The sequence below is a fragment of the Pongo pygmaeus genome, chromosome 17 (genome assembly GCF_028885625.2).
Source record: "Pongo pygmaeus isolate AG05252 chromosome 17, NHGRI_mPonPyg2-v2.0_pri, whole genome shotgun sequence".
Taxonomy (NCBI): domain Eukaryota; kingdom Metazoa; phylum Chordata; class Mammalia; order Primates; family Hominidae; genus Pongo; species Pongo pygmaeus.
The window spans coordinates 48,372,959-48,385,051 of record NC_072390.2 but is presented as its reverse complement, the minus strand read 5'-3'; the positions used below and the strand labels follow the sequence as shown (position 1 = coordinate 48,385,051).

At 34.3% G+C, this 12,093-nt stretch overlaps 1 protein-coding gene across 11 annotated transcripts in view; it reads left to right on the top strand.

The window, feature by feature from the left end:
• The window catches only part of NOL4 (nucleolar protein 4), a 376,171-nt gene that overhangs the window by 339,926 nt on the left and 24,152 nt on the right, over positions 1-12,093 (top strand). For all 11 annotated transcript variants that reach the window (XM_054460888.2, XM_054460889.2, XM_054460890.2 and 8 more), the window contains one exon: positions 9,001-9,181. In XM_054460888.2, coding sequence (XP_054316863.1) covers positions 9,001-9,181 — 181 coding nt within the window. The remainder of the gene's footprint in view (positions 1-9,000; positions 9,182-12,093) is intronic.

Sequence of the window (12,093 nt, the reverse complement as noted above, 5' to 3'; positions counted from 1 at the left end):
TATGTTATTAAAAACCTTTCTTTAAAAACAGTAATAATCATCATTCAAGATAAAAACATGAATTAACTTTATATTAAACTTTTGCCCAAAAGTCACTACAGACCAGATTTTATTGGAAGTTTCATTTATTGTATTTCTCAAAATATTGTGGACTGCCAAAAACATTAATAATGCAAATCCATGTCTGAATACAAATGAATCCCTACAAGGCCAGTGTTGATTATTAATGGAATAAATTATCTGCCTACTTAGTGCAGTTACTGTGGTTTGGAATACCAGTTAATAATGAAAGAAGGGAATTTTTAAAAAATATATCTCATAGTTTGAATTGATTCTACCATACAAGAGAAAATACTGTGGCAACAATGCCTTCTCCCTTTTTCCTTTTTACTCATCAATAAGAAACTCTTCTGCAAGCGCATTTCATTGTTGTTTTCCAAATACAAAGAAGTAGACTTCTATTTTTCAGAAGAGCCACCATTTTTCCAAAACCAGAAACTCAAGTTTTATGTTGCCAAAGTTATTTCTGCTACAGGAATGTTGGGACTGTTTGAGGCCACCTTTTCCCAAGGACCCCAAAATTGCCTTGAAGTATAGAACATTGTGTCTTCTTTCAGAGTTTCCATAGCTACAAGTATTTGCAGAAAGAATACTTTGCACCTTGGTAGTTTTCATAATGCTTTATATGTGGTGATTTTATAAGTGTAAAATAGAAGAAAGCAGAGCTGCTAGTCTGGTTAAAGAGGACATGAAAGCGTATTTATATGCCTTCACCCATAAACTCAGGAAGACACTGAGCCATTTCCCCCAGAAGCCTTACAGTTCCATGGACATCAGCTTGAAATCAACTACTTACAAGAAATTGTTTTATGCATGAGAAAAATTAATCCATGTGAACATCACAGGTTCATCTCTTAATCTTTTGGCAAGATTTACTCATTTAATAAGCTTAACCTGAATATTACATGCCTATTATAGTATGGAAGAATATATGTGTAATCATATAATATATACATTATATTATATAAATTTCTTTCTCCAGACAGAAAGGTTAGCTCTCCGAGATGGGAGATTTTTCATTGTACCTTTATGAAAGTTTGATGGATAGTGTGTGAGGTGTAGTAATTTTTGGTTTGACCACTTTCCACCCACCCACTCTGTCATTGTAACATGCCATCTGGTTCCAGACCCTAATGATACCTATATTTCTCTACCACTATTTCTTTATTGATAATTCTTGTTTGCAGTAGCACTATAATAATGTGATTATTTACCTCTGACCTGTGTATTAGCACACACACTTCCAGCAACAACAGAGTTGTTGAAATATCATTTTTAATATCTAGTAAGTTAAACTCCCTTACTATCTATAATATAAAAGTTCATCATAAGTACAAAAGGAAACATATATTGTTTGCCTAGATATCAAATAGAAATATGTATTTTAAAAGTTCTCATTATCATCTGTAAATTTGATGCTGGCCCAATACCGTTTTTTATAGAGAACTACAGTATAAAACTCACCCTGTTTTTGGTTCCATATGAATTTTAAAGTAGTTTTTTCCAATTCTGTAAAGAAAGTAATTGGTAGCTTGATGGGGATAACATTGAATCTATAAATTACCTCGGGCAGTATGGCCATTTTCACGATATTGATTCTTCCTATCCATGAGCATGGAATGTTCTTCCATTTGTTTGTGTCCTCTTTTATTTCCTTGAGCAGTAGTTTGTAGTTCTACTTGAAGAGGTCCTTCACATCTCTTGTAAGTTGGATTCCTAGGTATTTTATTCTCTTTGTAGTCATTGTGAATGAGAGTTCACTCATGATTTGGCTATTACTGGTGTATAGGAATGCTTGTGATTTTTGCACATTGGTTTTGTATCTGAGACTTTGCTGAAGTTGCTTATCAGCTTAAGGAGATTTTGGGCTGAGACGATGGGGTTTTCTAAATATACGATCATGTCATCTGCAAACAGAGACAATTTGACTTCCTCTTTTCCTAATTGAATACAATTTATTTCTTTCTCTTGCCTGACTGCCCTAGCCAAAACTTCCAAAACTATGTTGAATAGGAGTGGTGAGAAAGGGCATCCTTGTCTGGTGCCGGTTTTCAAAGGGAATGCTTTCAGTTTTTGCCCATTCAGTATGATATTGGCTGTGGGTTTGTCATAAATATCTCTTATTATTTTGAGATACGTTCCATCAATACCTAGTTTATTGAGAGTTTTTAGCATGAAGGACTGTTGAATTTTGTCAAAGGCCTTTTCTGCATCTATTCATATAATCATGTGATTTATGTCATTGGATTTGTTTACGTGATGTATTACATTTATTGATTTGTGTATGTTGAACCAGCCTTGCATCCCAGGGATGAAGCCACCTTGATTGTGGTGGATAAGGTTTTTGATGTGCTGCTGGATTCGGTTTGCCAGTATTTTATTGAGGATTTTCACATCGATGTTCATTAGGGATATTGGCCTAAAATTATCTTTTTTTGATGTGTCTCTACCAGGCTTTGGTATCAGGATGATGCTAGCCTCATAAAATGAGTTAGGGAGGTTTCCCTCTTTTTCTATTGATTGAAATAGTTTCAGAAGAAATGGTAGCAGCTCCTCTTTCTACCTCTGGTAGAATTCCTACCAGAATCCGTCTGGTCCTGGAATTCGTCTGGTCCCGGACTTTTTTTGGTTGGTAGGCTATTAATTATTGCCTCAATTTCAGAACCTGTTATTGCTGTATTCAGAGATTCAAATTCTTCCTGGTTTAGTCTTGGGAGGCTATATGTGTCCTGGAATTTATCCATTTCTTCTAGATTTTCAAGTTTATTTGCATAGAGATGTGTATCGTATTCTCTGATGAGAGTTTCTATTTCTGTGGGATCAGTGGGGATATCCCCTTTATCATTTTCTATTGCATCTATTTGATTCTTCCCTCTTTTCTTCTTTATTAGTCTTGCTAGCAGTCTATAAATTTTGTTGATATTTTCAAAAAACCAGCTGCTGGATTGATTGATTTTTTTGAAGGATTTTTTGTGTCTCTATCTCCTTCATTTCTGCTCTGATCTTAGTTATTTCTTGCCTTCTGCTAGCTTTTGATTTGTTTGCTCTTGCTTCTCTAGTTCCTTTAATAGTGATGTTAGGGTGTCGATTTTAGATCTTTCCTACTTTGTCTTGTGGGCATTTAGCAAAGACAATCTCAAGCAAAAAGAACAAAGCTGGAGGCATCATGCTACCTGACTTCACACTGTACTACAAGGCTACAGTAACCAAAACAGCATGGTATTAGTACCAAAACAGATATATGGACAAAGGAAACAGAGCAGAGGCCTCAGAAATAACACCACACATCTACAACCATCTGATCTTTGACAAACCTGACCAAAAAAAGCAATGGGGAAAGGATTCCCTATTTAATAAATGGTGCTGGGAAAACTGTGTAGCCACCTGTAGAAAGCTGAAACTGGATCCCTTCCTTACACCGTATACAATAATTAACTCAAGAAAAATTAAAGACTTAAATGTAAGACCTAACACTGTAAAAACCCTAGAAGAAAACCTAGGCGATACCACTCAGGACATAGGCATGGGCAAGGACTTCATGCCTAAAACACCAAAAGCAATGGCAACAAAAGCCAAAATTGACAAATGGGATCTAATTAAATGAAAAAGCTTCTGCACAGCAAAAGAAACTATAATCAGAGTGAACAGGCAACCTACAGAATGGGAGAAAATCTTTGCAATCTACCCATCTGACAAAGGGCTAATATCCAGAATCTACAATGAACTCCAACAAATTTACAAGAAAAAAGCAACCCCATCAAAAAGTGGGTGAAGGATATGAACAGACACTTCTCAAAAGAAGACATTAATGCAGCCAACAAACATATGAAAAAATGCTCATCATCCATCACTCGTCATCAGAGAAATGCAAATCAAAACCACAATGAGATACCATCTCACGCCAGTTAGAAAGGCAATCATTAAGAAGTGAGGAAACAACAGATGCTGGAGAGGATGTGGATAAATAGGAACACTTTTACACTGTTTTGTGGAGTGTAAATTAGTTCAATCATTGTGGAAGTCAGTGTGGTGACTCCTCAAGGATCTAGAACTAGAAATACCATTTGACCCAGCAATCCCATTACTGGTATATACCCAAAGGAATATAAATCATGTTACTATAGAGACACATGCACACGCATGTTTATTGCAGCACTATTCACAATAGCAAAGACTTGGAACTAATCCAAATGTCCATCAGTGATAGACTGGATTAAGAAAATGTGGCACACATACACCATGGAATACTATGCAGCCATTAAAAAGAATGAGTTCGTGTCATTTGCAGGGACATGGATGAAGCTGGAAACCAGCATTCTAAGCAAACTATCACAAGGACAGAAAACCAAACACTGCATGTTCTCACTCACAGGTAGGAGTTGAACAATGAGATACATGGACACAAGGCAGGGAACATCACACACCCGCACCTGTCAGGGGGTGGGGGCTGGGGGAGGGATAGCATTAGGAGAAATACCTAATGTAGATGAGGAGTTGATAGGTGCAGCAAAGCAACATGGCACATGTATTCCTATGGAACAAACCTGCACGTTGTGCACTTGTACCCTAGAACTTAAAGTATAATTAAAAAAAAAAAAAACAACTCACCTTCTTTGGTACTTTCTAACAGCAAAGAATAACTTTCAGAATTAAAATATAATAATAATCTGCCATTTGCTGACTACCAAATCTGAAGTAATACCAACAAAATGTGATTCAGGGTTCCTTCTTTAAGACATTTTCATTTAGGATTATGCTATTCTAAAGCAGTTTACTTTTCCAGGGATTTCTGTGATTTATTTATTTTTTAAATCTTTTTATTTCTAATTTTAGTGGGTATATAATAAATATATCTATATCTATCTATATACATATAGATAGATATACATATATCTAGATATAATATATCTAGATATAGAGATATATATCTAGATTTAATATATCTAGATATATCTAGATATAGAGATATATATCTAGATATATCTAGATATAGAGATATATATCTAGATATATCTAGATATATTATATCTAGATATATCTAGATATATTATATCTAGATATATCTAGATATATTATATCTAGATATATATCTAGATATATATCTCTATATCTAGATATATCTAGATATATTATATCTAGATATATATCTATATATAGATATACTAAATCTATATATATCTCGATATCTATATATCTAGATATCTATATCTATATATATCTAGATATCTATATCTAGATATCTATAATATATCTAGATATCTATATCTAGATATCTATAATATATCTAGATATCTATATCTAGATATCTATAATATATCTAGATATCTATATCTAGATATCTATAATATATCTAGATATCTAGATATAGATATATTATATCTATATAGATTATTATGGATATATTACATCTAGATATATATATCTAAATATAATCTATATAGATATATATATCTAAATATAATATAGAGAGATATATATATCTAGATATATATATAGATCTAGATATAATATATATAGATGTATATAGATCTAGATATAATATATATAGATATATATAGACATATATGTACATAGATATATCTACATATAGATATATATATATATGAGGTACATGAGATGTTTTGATACGGGCGTACAATGTGAAATAAGCATATCATGGAGAATGAGATATCCATCACCTCAAGCATTTATCCTTTGAGTCACAAACAATTCAGTTACACTCTCTGAGTTATTTTAAAATGTAAAACTAAGTTATTATTGACTATAGTCACCCTGTTGCACTATCAAATAATAGTTAATAGTTCATTATTTCTTTTTTCTTTTTTTTTTTTGAGATGGAGTCTCACTCTGTTGCCCAGGCTGGAGTGCAGTGGCATGATCTTGGCTCACTGCAACCTCTGCCTCCTAGGTTCAAGTGATTCTCCTGCCTCAGCCTCCTGAGTAGCTGGGATTACAGGGGCCCACCACCACGCCCAGCTAATTTTTGTATTTTTAGTAGAGACAGGGTTTTCCCGTGTTGGCCAGGATGATCTCGAACTCCTGACCTCAGGTGATCCGCCCGGCTCAGCCTCCCAAAGTGCCAGGATTACAGACATGAGCCACTGCACTCAGCCGTTTATTCTTTCAATTTTTGTTTTTACCCATTAACCATCCACACCTCCCACTTCACCATCCCCTCACTACCCTTCCTAGCCTCTGGTAATCATCCTTCTACTCTCTATGTCCATAAGTTCAACTGTTTTGATTTTTAGGTTCCACAAATAAGTGAGAATATGCAATGTTTGTCTTACTTGGCCTGGTTTATCACTTAAGATAATTATCTCCAGTTTCATCCATGTTGTTGCAAATGACTGAATCTTATTCTTTTTTATGGCCAAATAGTACTCCATTGTGTGTATGTACCACATTTTCTGTATTCATTCATCCTTTGATGGACAGAGGTTGCTTCCAAATCTTAGCTATTGTAAACAGTGTTGCAACAAACACAGGAATGCAGCTACATCTTTGATATATTGATTTTCTTTCTTTTGGATAGATAACCCACAGTGGGATTGTTGGATCAGATGGTAGTGCAATTTTTAGATTTTTGAGGAACCTCCAAACTGTTCCCCATATTGGTTGTACTAATTTACATTCCCACCAACAGTGTACAAGGGTTCCCTTTTCCCCATACCCTCACCAGCATTTATTATTGCCTGTCTTTTTGATACAAGTCATTTTAACTGGGGCGAGATGGTACCTCACTGTAGTTTTGATTTATATTTCTCTGATCATCAATGATGTTGAGCACCTTTTCATATGCCTGTTTTTCATCTGTATGTCTTCTTTTCAGAAATGTCTATTCAACTCTTTTGCTCATTTTTTAATTAGATTATTAGATTTCTTCCCTAGAGTTGTTTGAGCTCTTTATATATTCTGGTTATTAAAACCTGGTCAGATGGGTAGTTTGCAGACATTTTCTCCCATTCTGTGGGTTGTCTCTCCACTTTGTTGATTGTATCCTTTGCTGTGCAGAAGGTTTTTACTTGATGTGATACTGTTTGTCCATTTTTGCTTTCTTTGCCTGTGCTTGTGGGGTATTGGGATTTCTATGATTTAAATAGCGAGAGTTTAAATTACAATTAGACATTTTAGTTCATACACCAATTTCAGTCAATTAATGTTTGCATTAAATATATCTCAGAGGAATGATTTTTTTAAAAAAAGTAATGGTTGGAAAATAAATTTATATCAACATTCAAGTTTTTAAAATATTGTCCCATGTTTTCCTTTCAATTATTTTCTTATTTTTACTTCAATTTACTTTGAGATATTTTGCTGTTTATTTTATAGTCTTACTATAAATGAAAATATTTGAAAGGCTATAGATTATGTGTCTCACGTGTACAGCTGAGTATAATGGTCAGAGCTGAATGGGTCAGTTAGAGTTGATTCAATTTGATGAACAAGAGCAAAGCCATAACTGTGTTATGCTGATAGTCATGGCAATAATTTCACAATATAGATGGTCATAGTATTCTCAATACAACAGTACCACTGTTTCAATAGAGCCAACTAATTTCATATTTCCTCGTTTTCACCCCTTTGGGGCCACAAAAAAATGTATTTGAAAGTTACTTGTTCCATTAACCACATACTCAACATTTACAAGCTGCAAAATACTTCTGATTGTGACAAAAAACTCTCCTAAGAATTCACTAGAAATCTCTTTATAATTCTTTCCTATTAACAAAAAGTAAAAAAAAAAAGATGAAGAATGCAGAAGGAAAGTGAATTCATATATGTATATATATTTTAAGTCTTACAAATTCACAGCTGAAGGGAAATTCAATCTGTGTTGCTATTGAAAATATATACAGTTTATTGCAATTTAAACATTTTATTTCCTCACAACTTGACATGATTAGAAGGATTGAAGAAAATTTCGTGAACACTAGCATAGCTTAAAAATGAGCAAACAAATAAAAAACTGAAAGGTTTGGATGTATTCACGTCCTTGTCAGTCTGTTATAACGCATGTAATGGAATCAGCTTGGAATCGGCACTCAAATTTTGCTATAAACAAAATAATAAAAAGAGAAAGACACACACACACACATATACACAGAGGAAGAGAGAGACAACAGAGAAGGAGAGAAAGGAAGATAAAAGGATGCAAAACAGATTTCAAGAACCCAACTTTTATTAAATATTTATTTTCCATTGTAATATCTCTTCATTTAATTTTTAAAGCCTAGCAAGTTATTTTAAGCAATTCTAACATAAAAATTACCCTTCCAACATTTTCCAAGTGTGCAGTACAATATTGTCAGCCACATCCACATGGTTGTGCAGTAGTGCTCAGAACCAACCCACCTCCACCCCTTCATGATGGAAACTCTATACCTGTAGAAGACTCCCTAATAGCTCCTCCCCAAGTGCTGAAAACCCTCATTCTACTTTATGTTTCTTTGTCTTTGATTACTTTTGATACCTCATAAGTGGTATCACACAATATTTTTTTGTGTGTGATTGGCTTATATCACTTAGCACAATGTCCTTAAGTTCATCCATGCTGTAGTATGACAGGGTTTCTTTCATTTTGAAGCTGTATAGTATTCTATTGTATGTATGTACCATATTTTCTTTATTCATTTATCTGTCAATAGATGTCTAGGCTGCTTCCACCACTTGGTTATTGTGAGTAACTTTCTTCATGTCATTTTATATTCAGCTGAAAACTGTCAATTGTTCCATCTCCAATCTGCCCACATTGTTATTTTGATTTCCTTATTTTAGTTTTTAGCAAAGATGTTGAAAATGTGCATCTGTGCTTACTTAACATTCACTATATATTTTTTCTTATTCAATGCAGATATTTAGATAACAATAAGGTAGTCCTGTTCAAGGTGAAATAGCACAGTGAGGTGATAAATAATGGAATGCTGTCTGTCCTTGCAGGATGAGTCTGCTCCAGCTGACAAACAGTGTAAACCGGAGGCGACCCAGGCCACTTACTCAACATCAACTGTTCCAGGCTCACAGGACGTGCTGTACATCAATGGAAATGGGACCTATAGTTACCATAGTTACAGAGGGCTAGGAGGGGGTCTGCTAAATCTGAATGATGCTTCCAGCAGTGGTGAGTATTTATCATAGATTGTGTTTTTTGTTTTGTTTTTTTGGTAAGGGGAGGTGGTGGTAAATTTTTTAAACTTGAGAGAAGAAAATGGATAGACTGTGATGAGAATAGTCAGTGCCAATCTTCTATTAATAAAAACAAGGCCATTTAATACATAATGATTGTCTCTCTACATGGGTGTCTCCCCCTTTTTGTTGCTGTCTCTGAAAGTGGCAGCACTATTATATAATTGAATGATTGCTGTTTATACTAAAAAAAAAAAAAAACTCAACTAGAGAAATAGCAAATGCTTTTCTTCTAAATAGTGATCCATTCTGCCACCAATGCTGTAATGCACATTATTTCCATATTCAAAGAGGCTTTTGATTTAGAAAATTTGAGGCGCCAGGAATTTCTCCAACTTCATGAAACATACACAGTCATAACTAAGAACATGCAAAATGAAACAACACATGGAAAGGACGCATGGGTCTCCAGAAGATAGTTTGTCAATGTCAACGGCATGCTTGGTCAGCAGTGTTGTACTGGAGGAAGCCTGTACTGACTCTTGGTTGGTAAATTTTTAGGAATTTTCTGAACTTATATACCAGGTTGAAGTCTAAAGGAGTCAGAAATTTAACTGTATAATATAAAGCTATGCATGTATGAGGAAAAAAATACATGGATAATGTTCTTATAATTGAGTGGTAAGAAAAACTTTCCTAACTATACTTTAAATCCAGGAGAAAAGTTTCATTACATACACACACACACACACACACACACACACACACACACACACACAGACCCCTTTTGCATAACAAAAAAACGCCATAAAAAGGTAAAAAGATAACTGGAAAATATATTAGCTAACTCTACCACAAAGAATTAGCAGGTCAATATATAAAGGTCTTCTATAAATAAAGAAAAACTATACCCCAAATCATATGATAAAAATGCTAGAAAAGAAACACACAATTCACAGAAAGACAATGCAAATGTTCTTTAAATATTTATAAAGTTGTTCAACCTCAGTTACTCCTAATAAGAGAGATGCAATTTCTACCCATCGGTTTAGCAAAAATCCAAATGCTTAACAGAATTTTTTTTAACAAGACTGTGGTTAAAAAGGTACTATCATGCCTTGCTCAATGCAAAAAGTTAGAGTGGAATTTGACAGTATATATTAATAGAAAAAACTGAATGTACATTTACCATTTGACCCAGCAATCTCTCTCTTAGGAATCTATTTCAGAGACACACTGACAAAGTTACAGAAAGAGATATGCTCAAAGCTATTTATTGCACTGTCATTTATAAATGCAAAAAAAAAAAGGTTGCCAATAAAAGTGCCCAGCAATACATGGCTGACTGATTAAATTGTAGCTCATCCAAACAAAAGAGTATAAATAGTAATAGGAACTATCTTTTTTTATTTTTAGGACAGAGTTTCACTCTGTTGCCCAGGCTGGAGTGTAGTGGTGTGCCCTTGGCTCACTGCTACCTCTGCCTCCCAGGCTCAAGTGATTCTCCCATCTCAGCCTCCAGAATAGCTGGGACTACAGGTGCATGCCACCATGTTGGGCTAATTTATTATTATTATTTTTTAGCAGAGACAAGGTTTTTACCATGTTTACCAGGCTGGTCTTGAACTCCTGATCTCAAGTGATGTGCCCACCTTGGTCTCCCAAACTGCTGGGTTTACAGGTGTGAGCCACCATGCCCAGCCAGGAAATACCTTTATATAATATTATATAGTGGTCTCTAGGTAGTGAAAAGTACTTATAGAATGCCAACATTCATGGAATAAGGAGTTATACTATTGGATGCATAAACTATAACTTTTTTTAAAAAGTTTATGTAGATGTGGAGTGGGGAGAAAACAGTATAAGGGGCAGGAATAAAAGCTAGAATACTCCTAATGTGTTTGGTTTTTACACTTCGTTTTATATATTTAACTTTGGAACAATATATATTTATGTAACTATTAAACTGTTTTTTTAAACTCTTCAAATTAAAAGAAAAGTGATGCAAATAAACTTCAATTGTTTAACGAGTTGTTGGCATAGCCTCACATAGAGAGGGACTTGTTCAAGTGATTCCAAAAATCATAATTTGACTCCGTAAGTTTGAAGCCAGTGATTAAACCTTAAAGTATTTTCAGTAATCATATTATTATTTGGGGACTGTTGTCTATGTATTGTGGTTAAAAGCAAATTGCCAGTTATGTGGGTGTCAGTGAAAGCTAGCATTTTCAGCAGGGGTCAAAGTAGACACAGATGTAAAATCAGTACATTTGAGCAAAAACTCCGTAATCTTGTATTTGAATTGGTAGTACCAGTAGGAACTTACGATGTATTTTTTTGTTTTTTAAAAAACACAAAATATATCTCCTTTTCCTGGAAATGCTTGGAAACCACAGCCAACTTGAATTTAAAATTTTGAATTAGGCTGGGTGAGCTTATATTTTGGGAGAAATTACATTATTAGTCTGAGTTTATACTCTATGAAATCACTTAGTTTACAATGCTGGAAGTATGTTTCATATATAGCTAGATAATTTTGGGGGCTCAATGCAAAATGAAAACATCAAGCCTCTTGTTTAAAACTTAAGAATTTAAGGCATTAACAGTAGAGAATTAACCTAAGCATGGAACTTTTCTAAGCACGTGGTACTGTGGGACTACAAACATTTCGTGACCCACTTTGCCCTTTTAATTTACTTAGGAAGCCAGAGGAAAGCATTGCTTTTTCATTAAAGGCAGAGAGCTACCAGTGGTAAGAAAGATAACGTATACAAATAAGGAAAAGGATAATACACAAGTGAGAACACTTTGAAAGAGTATTCTGAGAAGAAAAGAGAGCATTCTGGGGCAGCTACCAATCCTGGGTAAAAATTGATAGCAAATCCAAAAGAAAGTTTTGTTATGCAT